At 44.4% G+C, this 12,697-nt stretch overlaps 1 protein-coding gene across 4 annotated transcripts in view; it reads left to right on the top strand.

Moving 5' to 3' along the window:
* Positions 1–12,697, top strand: part of LOC132407656 (discoidin domain-containing receptor 2-like) — a 104,166-nt gene that overhangs the window by 71,552 nt on the left and 19,917 nt on the right. For all 4 annotated transcript variants that reach the window (XM_059994454.1, XM_059994456.1, XM_059994455.1 and 1 more), the window contains exons 7-10: positions 984–1,170; positions 5,562–5,817; positions 7,707–7,922; positions 8,485–8,642. In XM_059994454.1, the coding sequence (XP_059850437.1) occupies positions 984–1,170; positions 5,562–5,817; positions 7,707–7,922; positions 8,485–8,642 (817 nt within the window). The remainder of the gene's footprint in view (positions 1–983; positions 1,171–5,561; positions 5,818–7,706; positions 7,923–8,484; positions 8,643–12,697) is intronic.

Below are 12,697 nucleotides of genomic sequence, written 5' to 3'. Positions count from 1 at the left end.
GGAATTTTTACCCCACCAAAGGGTGATTGGAGCATGGAACACACTGCCTGATTTGGTGCTGGAGACAGATAGAAGCAAATGCACCAAATGCTGGAGGGATTCAGAAAGTCAGGCAGCATCTATGGAGGGATATAAACAGTCGATGTTTCAGGCCAAGGCTCATCAGCAGGTTATTTTCTTAGCATTTACAAAGTGTCAAGCACTTAAATCAACAAGACAAAAAGGCAGTGGAGCAAATGCTGGTAAATGGGATTAATGTGGATCACTGCTTGATAGTAAACATGGACAGGATGGGCTGAAGGGCCTGTTTCTGCCATGTAGGGCTCTGGGGTAGTGGGAGGAAGATATGAGTGGAGGACAGTGGTGGGATTAAGGAGGTGGTATGATTTACAGTTGGATGATGAAGGTGAGTATGGGAAATGGGGGTGGCGGTGGATTTGTAGGAGAGGGAAGAGTTGAAGGTAGCAGAAACTGAGAGTGAAGCAGAGAGACGAGAAGGAGGGCGAGACAGAGAATGTTTGGGTTGAGGTGTGGATCGTGGTGGTTGCAGTAGCAGGCATTGGGATCTTGCTGGAGATGTAGGTTTCAGGAGGATAAGCCTGAGGATAAGAAGGGGAATATTTCTTGGATGCACCCTGCCTGTGTCTTGACTCCATTGCTGGGACCTAACTCTGAGTAGTATTGGCAGTCATCACTGGCCTTCGGCCTGCCAACTACCTCCACTCCACTGTTCTGTAACTTCCCATTCCACTGATGCAGCAATGATCTGTAGGTAGGTGAGGGGTGTCTTGAGTGCCTCCCTGGTCCCCAGGCCCTGGACCTGTCCCATTGTGGGTGCTGATGTTGAAGGAACTGAGGCAAATGTCGGAGACCAGCTTCTCCTGTAATCTGCCTGTCTCAGCGGTGGGTGGCTGGGGAGTTGGTTTGCTTCCACCTGGAATGGAACCAGGTTGAAGCCTCACTGACGGTGTTTCTTTGCGTAGGCTCAGCTACAGCGGCCTGGGTCAGCTGACGGATGGAATGCTGGGGCTGGACGATTTCACTCAGAGCCACGAGTACCGAGTGTGGCCGGGATATGACTACGTGGGATGGAGCAAGGACAACCTCCACAGCCGATATGTGGAGCTGGAGTTTGAGTTTGACCGGCGAAGGAACTTCTCAGCCATGAAGGTCAGCCATCTAAGAGTTGTGCCCAAACAGTTGTTTGCCCTTCTGTTCCAGGCTGTCACCCACTCCACTCAGAACGTGGTCTCCATCCAAATACTTGGCTGCCACATAAACATGGCCAAGCACTGATAGCCATTGACCCTCGTGTTGTCTCTTCCTCAGACCAATGCGTTGACCAGTTTATCTCCATCCACTTGTCACTGAGGACTATTGGTTTCTTAAAGATGCTCCATTATCATTCACCATAACAACTCCAAGCACTTTATCCTACCCATTGGGTTTTACCTGTGACCTATTTCAGGGGCTAACCAAGCCCCGACAGCTGGATTAAGGTGTTGGATATATTCTCTGAGTTAAACTTTACTAATTCTTCATTACTAAGAAATCACACCTATCATGTTAAGTGTAGACTGGTACAGCATGACTAACTATGGATAAATTTTGCATTATTATAACCTGTGTATTGACATGTTCATGTCTCCTTGTGATCTGAAGCTCCAATTAGATAAACTGATAAGTAAATAGCCTTTGGTCTCACAGTTAATTGGGTAACCACAAGAGCTGGTTAATTAAAGTGAGATGACTCAGGTCATCAGACACCCAAAGACTGGGAATGTACTTCTGTGGTCCCACCTCAAAGTACAAACTGAACGTAGCACCACGTCCTGACTATGGGAACTACAGGGAGAAAATGTTGTTGTATCGTGACGAGGTTTAAGCAATGGTGACAGAATTAAATAAAGTGATTAAATTACATGCGTGCATAAAGAACAGGCGTACCAGACCAACAATGAGTGCAGCTATGGTATGTGTCACCGTGACTCACGGTGACCAAACCTATAGGAAACATCTTCAGCCCACAGAGCTTCAGCTCAGACTTGCTGAGCTGGAGTTCAAGAATGGGAGATTGCAGTGCATCGGGGAAGGGGCATGCTACTTGGATACTTTGTTCTAGGAGAAAATACGACAAAATGGAATGGATATAGCAATCTTAACACATCTAAACACACTTTCCTGGGCATCAGGTGGCAGTTCTGGTTCACCCGAGCACTAGCAGGGCATCTGAACTAATGGTGCACATAGAAGTAAATGGGTTAAATCTGAACCATTACACTGACATAGTTATAAATCTTCTAGTATACTTCTTGAAAACGTTGGCAATATAGAAAACCAAAAAGTAAAGGCAGTTGAGATAAGGATCTTGCCTCAGAAATTCAGGAGTAAAATTAACTTGGTGTGGAGTTAAGAAACAGTTTAGGAGTGTAGACTCAGAATGGCCCCTTGAAGTGAAGCTAACTGGCTCCATGGCACCACCAGGGTAAAGGGCTGTGCTTCACCTCCCCTCACATCCCTTCCCTACCCTGAGAATCAGGATCTGGTTTATTATCACTGACATGTGAAATTTGTTATTTTGCAACATCAGCACAGTACAAGACATAAAAATGATTTATAAGTTACTACCAACCCCATTTCCAGAAAAGTTGGGATATTTTCCAAAATGCAATAAAAACAAAATTCTGTGATATGTTAATTCACGTGAACCCTTATTTAACTGACAAAAGTACAAAGAAAAGATTTTCAATAGTTTTACTGGCCAACTTAATTGTATTTTGTAAGTATACACAAATTTAGAATTGATGGCTGCAACACACTCAACAAAAGTTGGGACGGAGTTAAAATAAGATTGAAAAGTGCACAGAATATTCAAGTAACACTGGTTTGGAAGACTCCACATTAAGCAGGCTAATTGGTAGCAGGTGAGGTATCATGACTGGATATAAAAGTAGCATCCATCAAAGGCTCAGTCTTTGCAAGCAAGGATGGGTCGTGGCTCACCTCTTTGTGCCAAAATTCATGAGAGAATTGTTAGTAGGTTCAAAAGGAACATTTCCCAATGCAAGGTTGCAGAGAATTTAGGTCTTTCAACATCTGCAGTACATAATATTGTGAAAAGATTCAGAGAATTCAGAGACATCTCAGTGCGTAAAGGGCAAGGTCGGAAACCACTGTTGAATGCACACGATCTTCAAGCCCTCAGGCAGTACTGCCTAAGAAGCCGTCATGCTACTGTGACAATTATAGCCACCTGGGCTCGGGAGTACTTCGGAAAACCATTGTCACTTAACACAGTCCGTCGCTGCATCCAGAAATGCAACTTGAAACTGTATTACGCAAGGAGGAAGCCATACATCAACTCTATGCAGGCACGCCGGCGAGTTCTCTGGGCCCGAGCTCATCTCAGATAGACCGAAAGACTGTGGAACCGTGAGCTGTGGTCAAATGAGTCCACATTTCAGCTAGTTTTTGGAAAAAATGGGCGTCAAGTTCTCCGTGCCAAAGATGAAAACGACCATCCTGATTGTTATCAGCGAAAGGTGCAGAAGCCAGCATCTGTGATGGTATGGGGGTGCATCAGTGCCCACAGCATGGGTGAGTTGCATGTATGTGAAAGTACCATTGACTCTGAGGCGTATATTAGGATTTTAGAGAGACATATGTTGCCATCAAGGCGACGTCTCTTCCCGGGACGTCCATGCTTATTTCAACAGGACAATGCCAGACCACGTTCTGCACAGGCTACAACATCGTGGCTTTGTAGACACAGAGTGCGTGTGCTTGACTGGCCTGCTGCCAGTCCAGATCCATCTCCTATTGAAAATGTATGGCGCATCATGAAGAGGAGAATCAGACAACGGAGAACACGGACTGTTGAGCAGCTGAAGTTTTATATCAAGCAAGAATGGACAACATTTCCAATTGCAAGTCTACTACAATTAGTATCCTCAGTTCCAAAACGATTAAAAAGTGTTATTAAAAGGAAAGGTGATGTAACACAATGGTAAACATGCCTCTGTCCCAACTTTTGTTGAATGTGTTGCAGCCATCAAATTCTAAATTTGTGTATATTTACAAAATACAATTAAGTTGGTCAGTAAAACTATTGAAAATCTTTTCTTTGTACTTTTGTCAGTTAAATAAAGGTTCATGTGAATTAACATATCACAGATTTTTGTTTTTATTGCATTTTGGAAAATATCCCGACTTTTCTGGAAATGGGGTTTGTAGAATAAATCGTACAAATGGTGAATAATGAGGTAGGGTTCATGCATTCATGGACTGCTCAGAAATCTGATGGCAGAGAAGATGAAGCTGATTCTAAAACATTGAATTTGGGTCTTCAGCCTCCACTCAATCCTCTTGTCCCTCCCATTCCATACCCTCCTTTGTGGCCCCTGCTGGGTTTTCATTCCTCTCCTGCCTCACCCCTTGCTTCCCATGACTCTCCCTTCCCGTCTCCTTGGACCGCAGCCGTCCTGCCACATAAATAAAAAGTCAGAAGTAAATGTATTATCAAAGTACATGAATGTTACCAAATACTACTTAGAAATTCATTTTCTTGCAGGCATTTAAAGGGAAAAAAGAAATAACAATAGAATTTACCAAAAAAGCTACAAAGACTGACAAACAACCAATGTGCAAAAGAAGACAAACTGTGCAAATTGAGAACATGAGTTGTAAGGAGTCCTTGGAAATAGTTTGTAGGTTGTAGAATCAATTCAGAATTGTAGTGAATGAAGTTATCGACACCAGCTCAGGAGCCTGATGGGTGCTGTATAACCTGGTAATAACTTTCTGAACCTGGCGCTGTAGGACCTAGGGCCTCTGTACCTCATGCTTCATGATAGTAGCGAGAAGAGGGCATCGCCTAGAAGGTGGGGTCTTTGATTTTGGTTGCTAGGTTCTTGTGATAGCACTCCATGTAAATGCGCTCGATGGTAGAGAGGGTTTTATCTGTGATTAACTGTTTTGTGTCCGCCTCCTTCTGTAGCCTTTTCCATTCCTGGGCATTGGTGTTTCCATATCAGTCCGTGATGCATCCAATTAGGTCCTCTCCACTCTGCATCTGTAGAAGGTTGACAAAATGTTTGCTGACATGCCAAATCTACGCACCCCTCCCTTCCTGTTCCATCCCTCATACCCCTGCCTTCCTATCCTCTCTCCCATCTCTGTGCCTTCCCTCTGCATGCCCCTCATATCTCTCTCTTTCTCTTCACCCCTTCCTTTCTACCTTCCCCTTCATTCCCTTCCCTCCAGTTTTCCATTATCCCTTTCCCATTCCCCTCTCTTGTGCCACATCTTATAGTCTGTCCGCCTTCAGTTCTCTTCCCCCCTCTCTTACTTCCCAACTTCCCCTGCCCACTGTCACATTCCTTCCCATTACCTCCCTCCCTCTCCCTCCCTTTCCTTCCCTCTGATCTCACACCCTCCCTGCGTTTCTTCCAGATCTGCACTCCTTCCTCTCTTGCTCTTCACTGCTCCCACATCCCCTCGCATTCTCCCCCACGTAACCTCTCCTTCCTGCTCCCTCTGATGAGCTTTTCCCTGTTCTCCAGGTGCACTGTAACAACCTGTACACCAAGTCGGTGAAGATTTTCCAGCGGGTGGAGTGCTTCTTCAAGCAACGGTTGGTAGCGAACTGGGAGCACGACTCTGTGGGTGTCACCACGGTGATGGACGACAAGAACCCAAGTGCTCGGTTTGTTATTGTGCCCCTGGGCCGGCGCCTGGCCAAGGCCATTCGCTGCCGCTTCCACTTCGCCGATCGCTGGATGCTCTTCAGTGAGATTTCCTTCCAGTCATCCATTGCAGGTGGGAATATGCCAGCTGGTGCTCAGGAATGATGGAAGGGTGGGAGTTGATGTTATGTCCAAGCTAATGGCATTGATTGGCATGGGATGTTGGAAAACCGCAGTGTATCAGCCTGCACCTTGGGAAGAGAAATGGCTGGTTTCAGTCTGGAAACGCTTCATCAGAACTGAGAAAGAGAAAGAGATGGTGGGGAAGAGCAATGGGCAGAACAATTGAATTTTAAAGAAGCTCTTATGGGGAAGTTAAGTCTTTTCTCTGCAACACACATAAAATGCTGGAGGAACTCAGCAGGTCTGGCAATGTCTGTGGAAGGGAAAAAAAAGTTTTGGGCTGGGACTTTATCAGGACTGAAACGTCGACTGTTTAATTTCAGCTGCCTGATCTGCTGAGTTCTTCCAGCATTTTGTGTGTGTGTTACTCAGGATTATCAGCATCTGCAGAATCTTGTGTGTCTCCTTTGTGTAATAGCTTCCTAATATTGTAAAGTCTGGGTAACGTACAATTGTATGTTGTTAATAACAACCTGCTGGTGGTTTGAGCAGTACCTGTGGGAAGAAGGGAATTGTCAAAACTTTGGGTCCCCCAGCAAATTGTTTGTTGCTCCAGATTCCAGCATTGGCAGTTTCTTGTGTCCCCTCTCTGTATATTACTTAATTTTATACTGTTAATCTAAAACAATACTGTTTCTCTTCCCCTAGGTTCTGCCCCACTTGCTGACTTTTTCCAATGTTTTCTATTTTAGTCTGAGGAAAGTACAAACTGTATGGTGAGAGGGGTGGGAGGGCAGAGCAGGGCAACACAGGATAGATTATGCTTCCCTCTTCTGTGAGACAGTGTATTTTATGGCATCAAATGCTAACAGGAACAGAAACCCTGGGAGTGCTGATACACAGAGGGACTTCAGGATGATTCCACTGGAATGTAAGAATGGAGACCTGGCAGAAGTTTATAAAATTATGAAAAAAATATATAAGGTCTTTTCATTGGGGTGGTAGAGTCTAGGACCAGAGGGCTCAGAGATAAGAGAGGAGAGATTTGATGGAAATCCAAGGTGTTTGACATTGAGTGCGATGAGTATATGGAACAAAAGGAGATAGTAGAGACAGGTATGATTGCTCTGTTTAGAAGGGCACGGAATTGGATAGGAAATGAGCAGAGAGGTGCAGACAGTATGCTGGCAAGTTGGAATTGGTTTATTATTGTCACATTTATCTGAGATGCAGTGTAAAGCTGGTCTTGCATACTTTTCATCCAGATCAGGTCATTACAACAGTGCATTGAGGTAAAGCAAAGTAAAACAATAACAGAATGTAGAACAAACTGTCTCAGCTTCAGAGGAAGTTGAATGTAGGTGGGCAGTGAGGTGCAAGGTCATAACAAGGTAGATTGTGAGGTCAAGAGGCCATCTCATCATCATGGGGATCCATTCAATAACCTTGCAACAGCCAGACAGAGGCTGTCCTTAAGCCTGGTGGTATGTACTTTAAGGCTTTTGTATCTTCTGTTTGATGGGCGAGGGGAGAAGAGAGGATGAGATTAGTGTTGAAAGGCATCACAGTCGGCACAGACGAATTAGAGTGGAGGACCTATCCAACTCAGCACCTCAAAGTGTGTAACGTAAACTCACCAGAGTTGTTCCTGGGAATAAGGGGTTCCAGAGTAAGAGGGAATGGGAAAGACTAAAGAAGATACTCACTGCAGAAATGATCACACTGTGACAGAAAGAGCAATGGATCTCAGCATTGACTCTTTCCTGTGTGTTACTCTCTTTTCCCTTCTCTCTGTTCCTAGGCCATGAAAGTTTCCATCTCCCTCTCTCCTTGCCATATGCTTATTTTGTTGGAAACTGTTGACAGAGTTTCAGTTTGTTTTCCATCTCTGTTTGACAGATGTTGGAGAATCGAATCCTCTGGTGGACAACTCTCAGCCTCCCATGAGGGAAGACTGTTCCCAAATTTCAGCAGGTTCCAGAAGTCCCAGGCTGGATGTAGATCAAGGCCAGAGGATAGAGCTGAAAACCACCTCTCTCCCAACACAGACTGTGAAAGGATCTCTGGGTCCTGCTCTGACCAGCACTCCCAGTGGGCTGATCACCCTGAATCTTGGTAAAGACTTCTTAATGTTTGTAGTACTTCTTCACTTGAGCCTGTCTCTCCACTGTCTCCACTCATCTTACTCATTGACAGATCCCCCACACCACGAGGGGGTACAGGAGCCTGAAGACGCACACTCAACATTTTAGGAACAGCTTCTTCCCCTCCAATGTCACTTCTGAATGAAGCACGAACCCGTGAACACTACTCCATTATTTTGCTCTCTTTTTGCACTGCTTATTTGTACTTAGTATATTATTATTGTAACATATAGTAATTTTTATTTATCGCACTGTCCTGCAACCGCAAAAGAACAAAGTTCACAACATGTCAGTGATAATAAACCTGATTCTGCTCTGACTCTGCCTTCTCACTCTCCCTGCATTTCCTCTGTCCCTGCTTCACTTACTGTCTGCAGTCTCCCAGCCAGCTGCACTCGGTACCTCTCCTTCTGCGCACTACCTGCAGTTATGTTAGTGTGGTGGGGAGCGGCTGTTCTTGTAGACAGTCCTGGAGGTGGTATGTGGTGCCGTGACCTGCACTGTTCACTCAGATATATTTTTTCCCTCTGCAGACAGTCCGCCTTCTCCCACTGTCATGAAGCCCATGAACCACACCGAGGACAGCAAGACCTCCATTTTGATTGGTTGCTTGGTGGCCATCATCCTCCTCCTCCTCCTCATCATCATTATCATTCTGTGGAGACAACACTGGAAGCGGATCCTGGAGAAAGTGCGTTCCTCCCCTTCCTCCACTGTCTCACCGTGGCTTCTTCGCACCTCCCCAGCCGCATTCTGCCTGCACACCCCCCTTCTCCTCCTCCCACTGACCCTCAACCCCCTGCTTGCCATCCTGCACCTCCTCTGAATGCCCCCCAACTTTACACTCTCATATTTGCCTTCCCAGTTCTTCATTTTATTTGCCCTTTCTCTTGGCCTCCCACCCCCCCCCCCCCCCACCCAGCCCCAACCTTTACTATCCCACCTACCCTCGCTTCAGTCGGTATATTTCAATCAGTTATGTACTTGCCATCTCACTGAGTGATACTGCAGTCCTGTCACCCAGTGGCTGTGGAGGGTCTTTACTGTTCTGTGCCCTTCACCGCTCATGTGCAATCGTGATGTTATTATCATTTAGTCATTTGAAAGTGACTCTTTATAATACCAAACCCTGCTGAGGCAGCACCCAATAATCTCAGAGTGGGCTGTTATAGCTTGTGCTCTGCAGATAAATGGTTATGTCACGGAGGGATACCGTTCAGCCTATGAGCTCTACGGGTCAAGGGATGAACAATTTAGCTCCCTTTTGAACACACTAACTGAATCTGCTTAAGCATTTGATTTGGCCACTATTCCAGCCCTTGACCACCCACTGCATTATCTTATTCCCTTGCTATTCTTCTGTTTTAACATTCTGTGATTTTAAATTATTAGATCTCCTCTCAGCCTTCTCTGCTCCACGGAAAACTACCTCAACAGCAGTGGTCCACATAACTAAAGCCCCTCATCCATGGAATAATTGAGGGAATCGTTTTCTGCACCCTCTCCGAAGCATGGACTCAGTACTCCATCTGTAGCTGAACCAGCAATACTTAAAGCTTCATAGGGACTTTGTTTCTCTGGGGCTCTATTTATTAAAGCCAGGATGCAATATGCATTTACTAACCACTTACTCATCCTGCCTTGGTGCTTTCAATGAGTTATCAGCATATACCCGAAATCTCTCTTTCAGGCATTTTAGAATTGAACCCTTTATTTTTGTTGCCTCTCCTGATCTTGCCAATCAGCTCATTAGCAGAAAGCAGGAGAGGCAACACATCATTACACTGGCTTACCTGTCCACCCATTTGACTGGCCTATTCATATCTTCTTCATACACCTCACAGTTCACACTGCTGCCATGGTTAGAGTGTCTAGCAGTGCAGAAAGAGGCCCATTGACCCACTGTGTCTATGTTATCTGTCAAACACCCTCTTAAACTAATCTCACTCCCAGCTTGATCCTGGGCATCGTGCAATGGAAAAAGAGTCATTAACAACCTCGTTGTATAGGGTCACTAAGGGAAACGTAGCCATTACTTGATAGAAAGTGCAAGAGATTGACCAGGGACAAAGGTCCTGAATCAGAATAAAGGCAGCTGCAGAACTGAAATGGGTCTGAGAGATTGAGGGATTTCACTGGATGGGTTGTCAGAGGATAAGTAATTGATCATACTTAAGGAACATGCATTATGTCTTATTTGTAAAAGAGGTCTTACCTGTAGTCTATGAAGGAAATCAGAGGTGGAAACTGATTCAATACTACTAGAAACAGCAGCAGTCCTGAGAGTTGGGCACAGGTTAGAATTCAACAAAGGAGGGCCAACATTGGAGGAAGAGGAGTGTGAGAGTAAAGTTTGGAGAATGTAGCCACTGACTGTAAATATGCCGGGGGAGAAAGGTGATGAAAGAAACTGTAGGTCCCCTACAGTCAGAAACAAGAGAAATTGTAATTGGTTACAAAGAAATGGCAGCCCATTTAAATGGATTATCTGGTTCTGTCTCACAATGGAAGACATAAATAACCTCCCAGTGTCACTGCGTTCAGATGTGGCCCAAGTGCGGAGAGAGAGAGACACTGGAGCAGATTGACAATTCGCTAACTTTAATGAGAATTGTTGTGGAATTTAAAGGAAAACAGTAAATGCTAGGCCGATAGGGCCGTTAACTAAAAGTAAAACTGAGGTGTTAAACTGAAAGTAAAACGCCAACTCGGCAGTTGGAAGCAATAAATAAATAGTAAATGAATACTGCTTCTTTACAGCATCAGTAAAGAGTAGTCTTCTTTCCCGGACAAGGACAAAGGTAAACAGGAAGCATAAATGTTGCTGTGCTTTTGGTCAAGTCTCCACAAGACGAACAGAAAGAAAGGAGTTAAATACCATTATAATGAAATCGTAGTAAGTTGGAAGGTGCATATTCATGAGCGCAATTGTCGAATCTGCTGCACAGCCCACTTGCGGGGTTATGTAGCCTCTGCAGCAGAGTCCGTGGTTGTGACACCCGTGCCGGGGAACAATGGATCCAGAGAGAGCGAGGAGGTGAAGAAATTCAATAAAAGCAAAAAAATTAGTTTTGGGTGGTTTAAAGGCTGAGAAATCCCCAGCGCCTAATAAATCTGAGCCAGGCTACTAAAGCAAATAGCCCTGGAGATAGTGGGTGCGTTGGTGGTCATCATCTTTGGACACTGGGGCATCGCATATGGATCGGAAGGTGGTAAATGTAATCCCACTGTGTGTACTGCAGTATCACAGTCTAGTGTACTGCATGCAATGTTCACAATGTGATGTCCTCTTCACTGGAGAAATCAAATGTAGCTTTAGTGATCACTTTGCAGAATATCTATGCTATGTCTACAGGAGTGACCCTGAGCTTCTGGTTGCTTTACACTACTGCTTTGACCTTACTGTGTGTGGCCTCCTGCATTTTTACAACAAGGCCAGTGTGAGCCTGAGGAACAATACCTCATCTTCCATGTTGCAGCCTTCTGGACTCGTCAAATTCTCCAATCTTGGGTAACCCACCCTTTCCTTCTGTCTCTCCTAGAACTAGTCATTCCTACCTGTCATCTGTTCAGTTTTGCTTGCCTGGTCCTGCTTAGTTCATGTTACCTAACCTGCTGTGCCTTACTATTACCAACACATTACACAGGCAAAGAGGCATAATCTGCTTCTAATACTACAATATCTCTTTTGGTCTCACTCTGTCAAAGATATTCCCTTGTTTAAAACCCTTAGAGTTATTCAACACAAAAACAGACATTTTAGCCCAACTTCTAACCATTTTGACTTCTTTCAATTTTGGGTATCAATGTTTAACACTACATTTTTCTCCACTACGTCATCAGCCACATTCCCACCCATTCGCTCAATTTCTTCATGTCTCTTTGAAGCCTCATTTTGTCTTCCTTCCCACTCACAACCCCATCTAGTTTTAACTTCATTGGAAAACTCAGTGAAACATTTGATCTGTTCAGTTAGAATGACCGGGGTTCAATTACCAATCCCTGCTGTAACCCTGCCAATCAGAGAAGGATCTGTTTACATTCATTATCTGGTTTCTGGCCAATAAATAGTGTGGGTTATCTTGGTCTATTACTCTATGTCATTCCATCCTGTAATCTTTTTGATAAACCTCCTGTGTGGAACCTTATTGAAAACCTTTCAAGCATTGCAATGCATCACATCCACTGTTTCCCCTTATCTATTCTACTAATCACATCCTCAGCAAACTTCAGCAGAGAAGTCCCATCAAGATTTTTCTTTCAAGAAACAATGGGGATTCTGCTCAGTCATAGTATTCTCTTCAAGGTGCTTTCTCCATTTAGATTGCAACATTTTCCCAAACATTGGTGTTCAGCTCATAGATCTGAGAGATTTTCTCCTCCTGTCCTGTTGGTAATGGTAATTGGTCCTGTTGGTATTGGTAATTGGTCATTGGTCCTATTGGTATTGGTAATTGCTTGATTACTTCCACATATACCACGATACTGTTATGCTTTTTCCTCACACTACTTATGTTTTCATGACTGGCTTGCAAAATTAAGTTTTCCCACATGTAACAGTAATAAACCAATACCAATAATCTGCCATCCAGACAGATCATGCCCTTCATAATTATATTGAGATTTTAGAAAGAAAAACAAATTCAGTTACAGATAAAGTGCAGTGCAGGTAGACGTATAGGGTGCTATCACATTTTCTACCCTTGCCTTCGGTAACACTTCTAGAATCTCTGTAATTTTGGAAAT

This window comes from Hypanus sabinus, chromosome 18 (genome assembly GCF_030144855.1).
Source record: "Hypanus sabinus isolate sHypSab1 chromosome 18, sHypSab1.hap1, whole genome shotgun sequence".
NCBI classification, from domain to species: Eukaryota; Metazoa; Chordata; class Chondrichthyes; order Myliobatiformes; family Dasyatidae; genus Hypanus; species Hypanus sabinus.
Note: the sequence above shows the minus strand (reverse complement) of the source record. Positions and strands in the feature narration are given on the sequence as shown.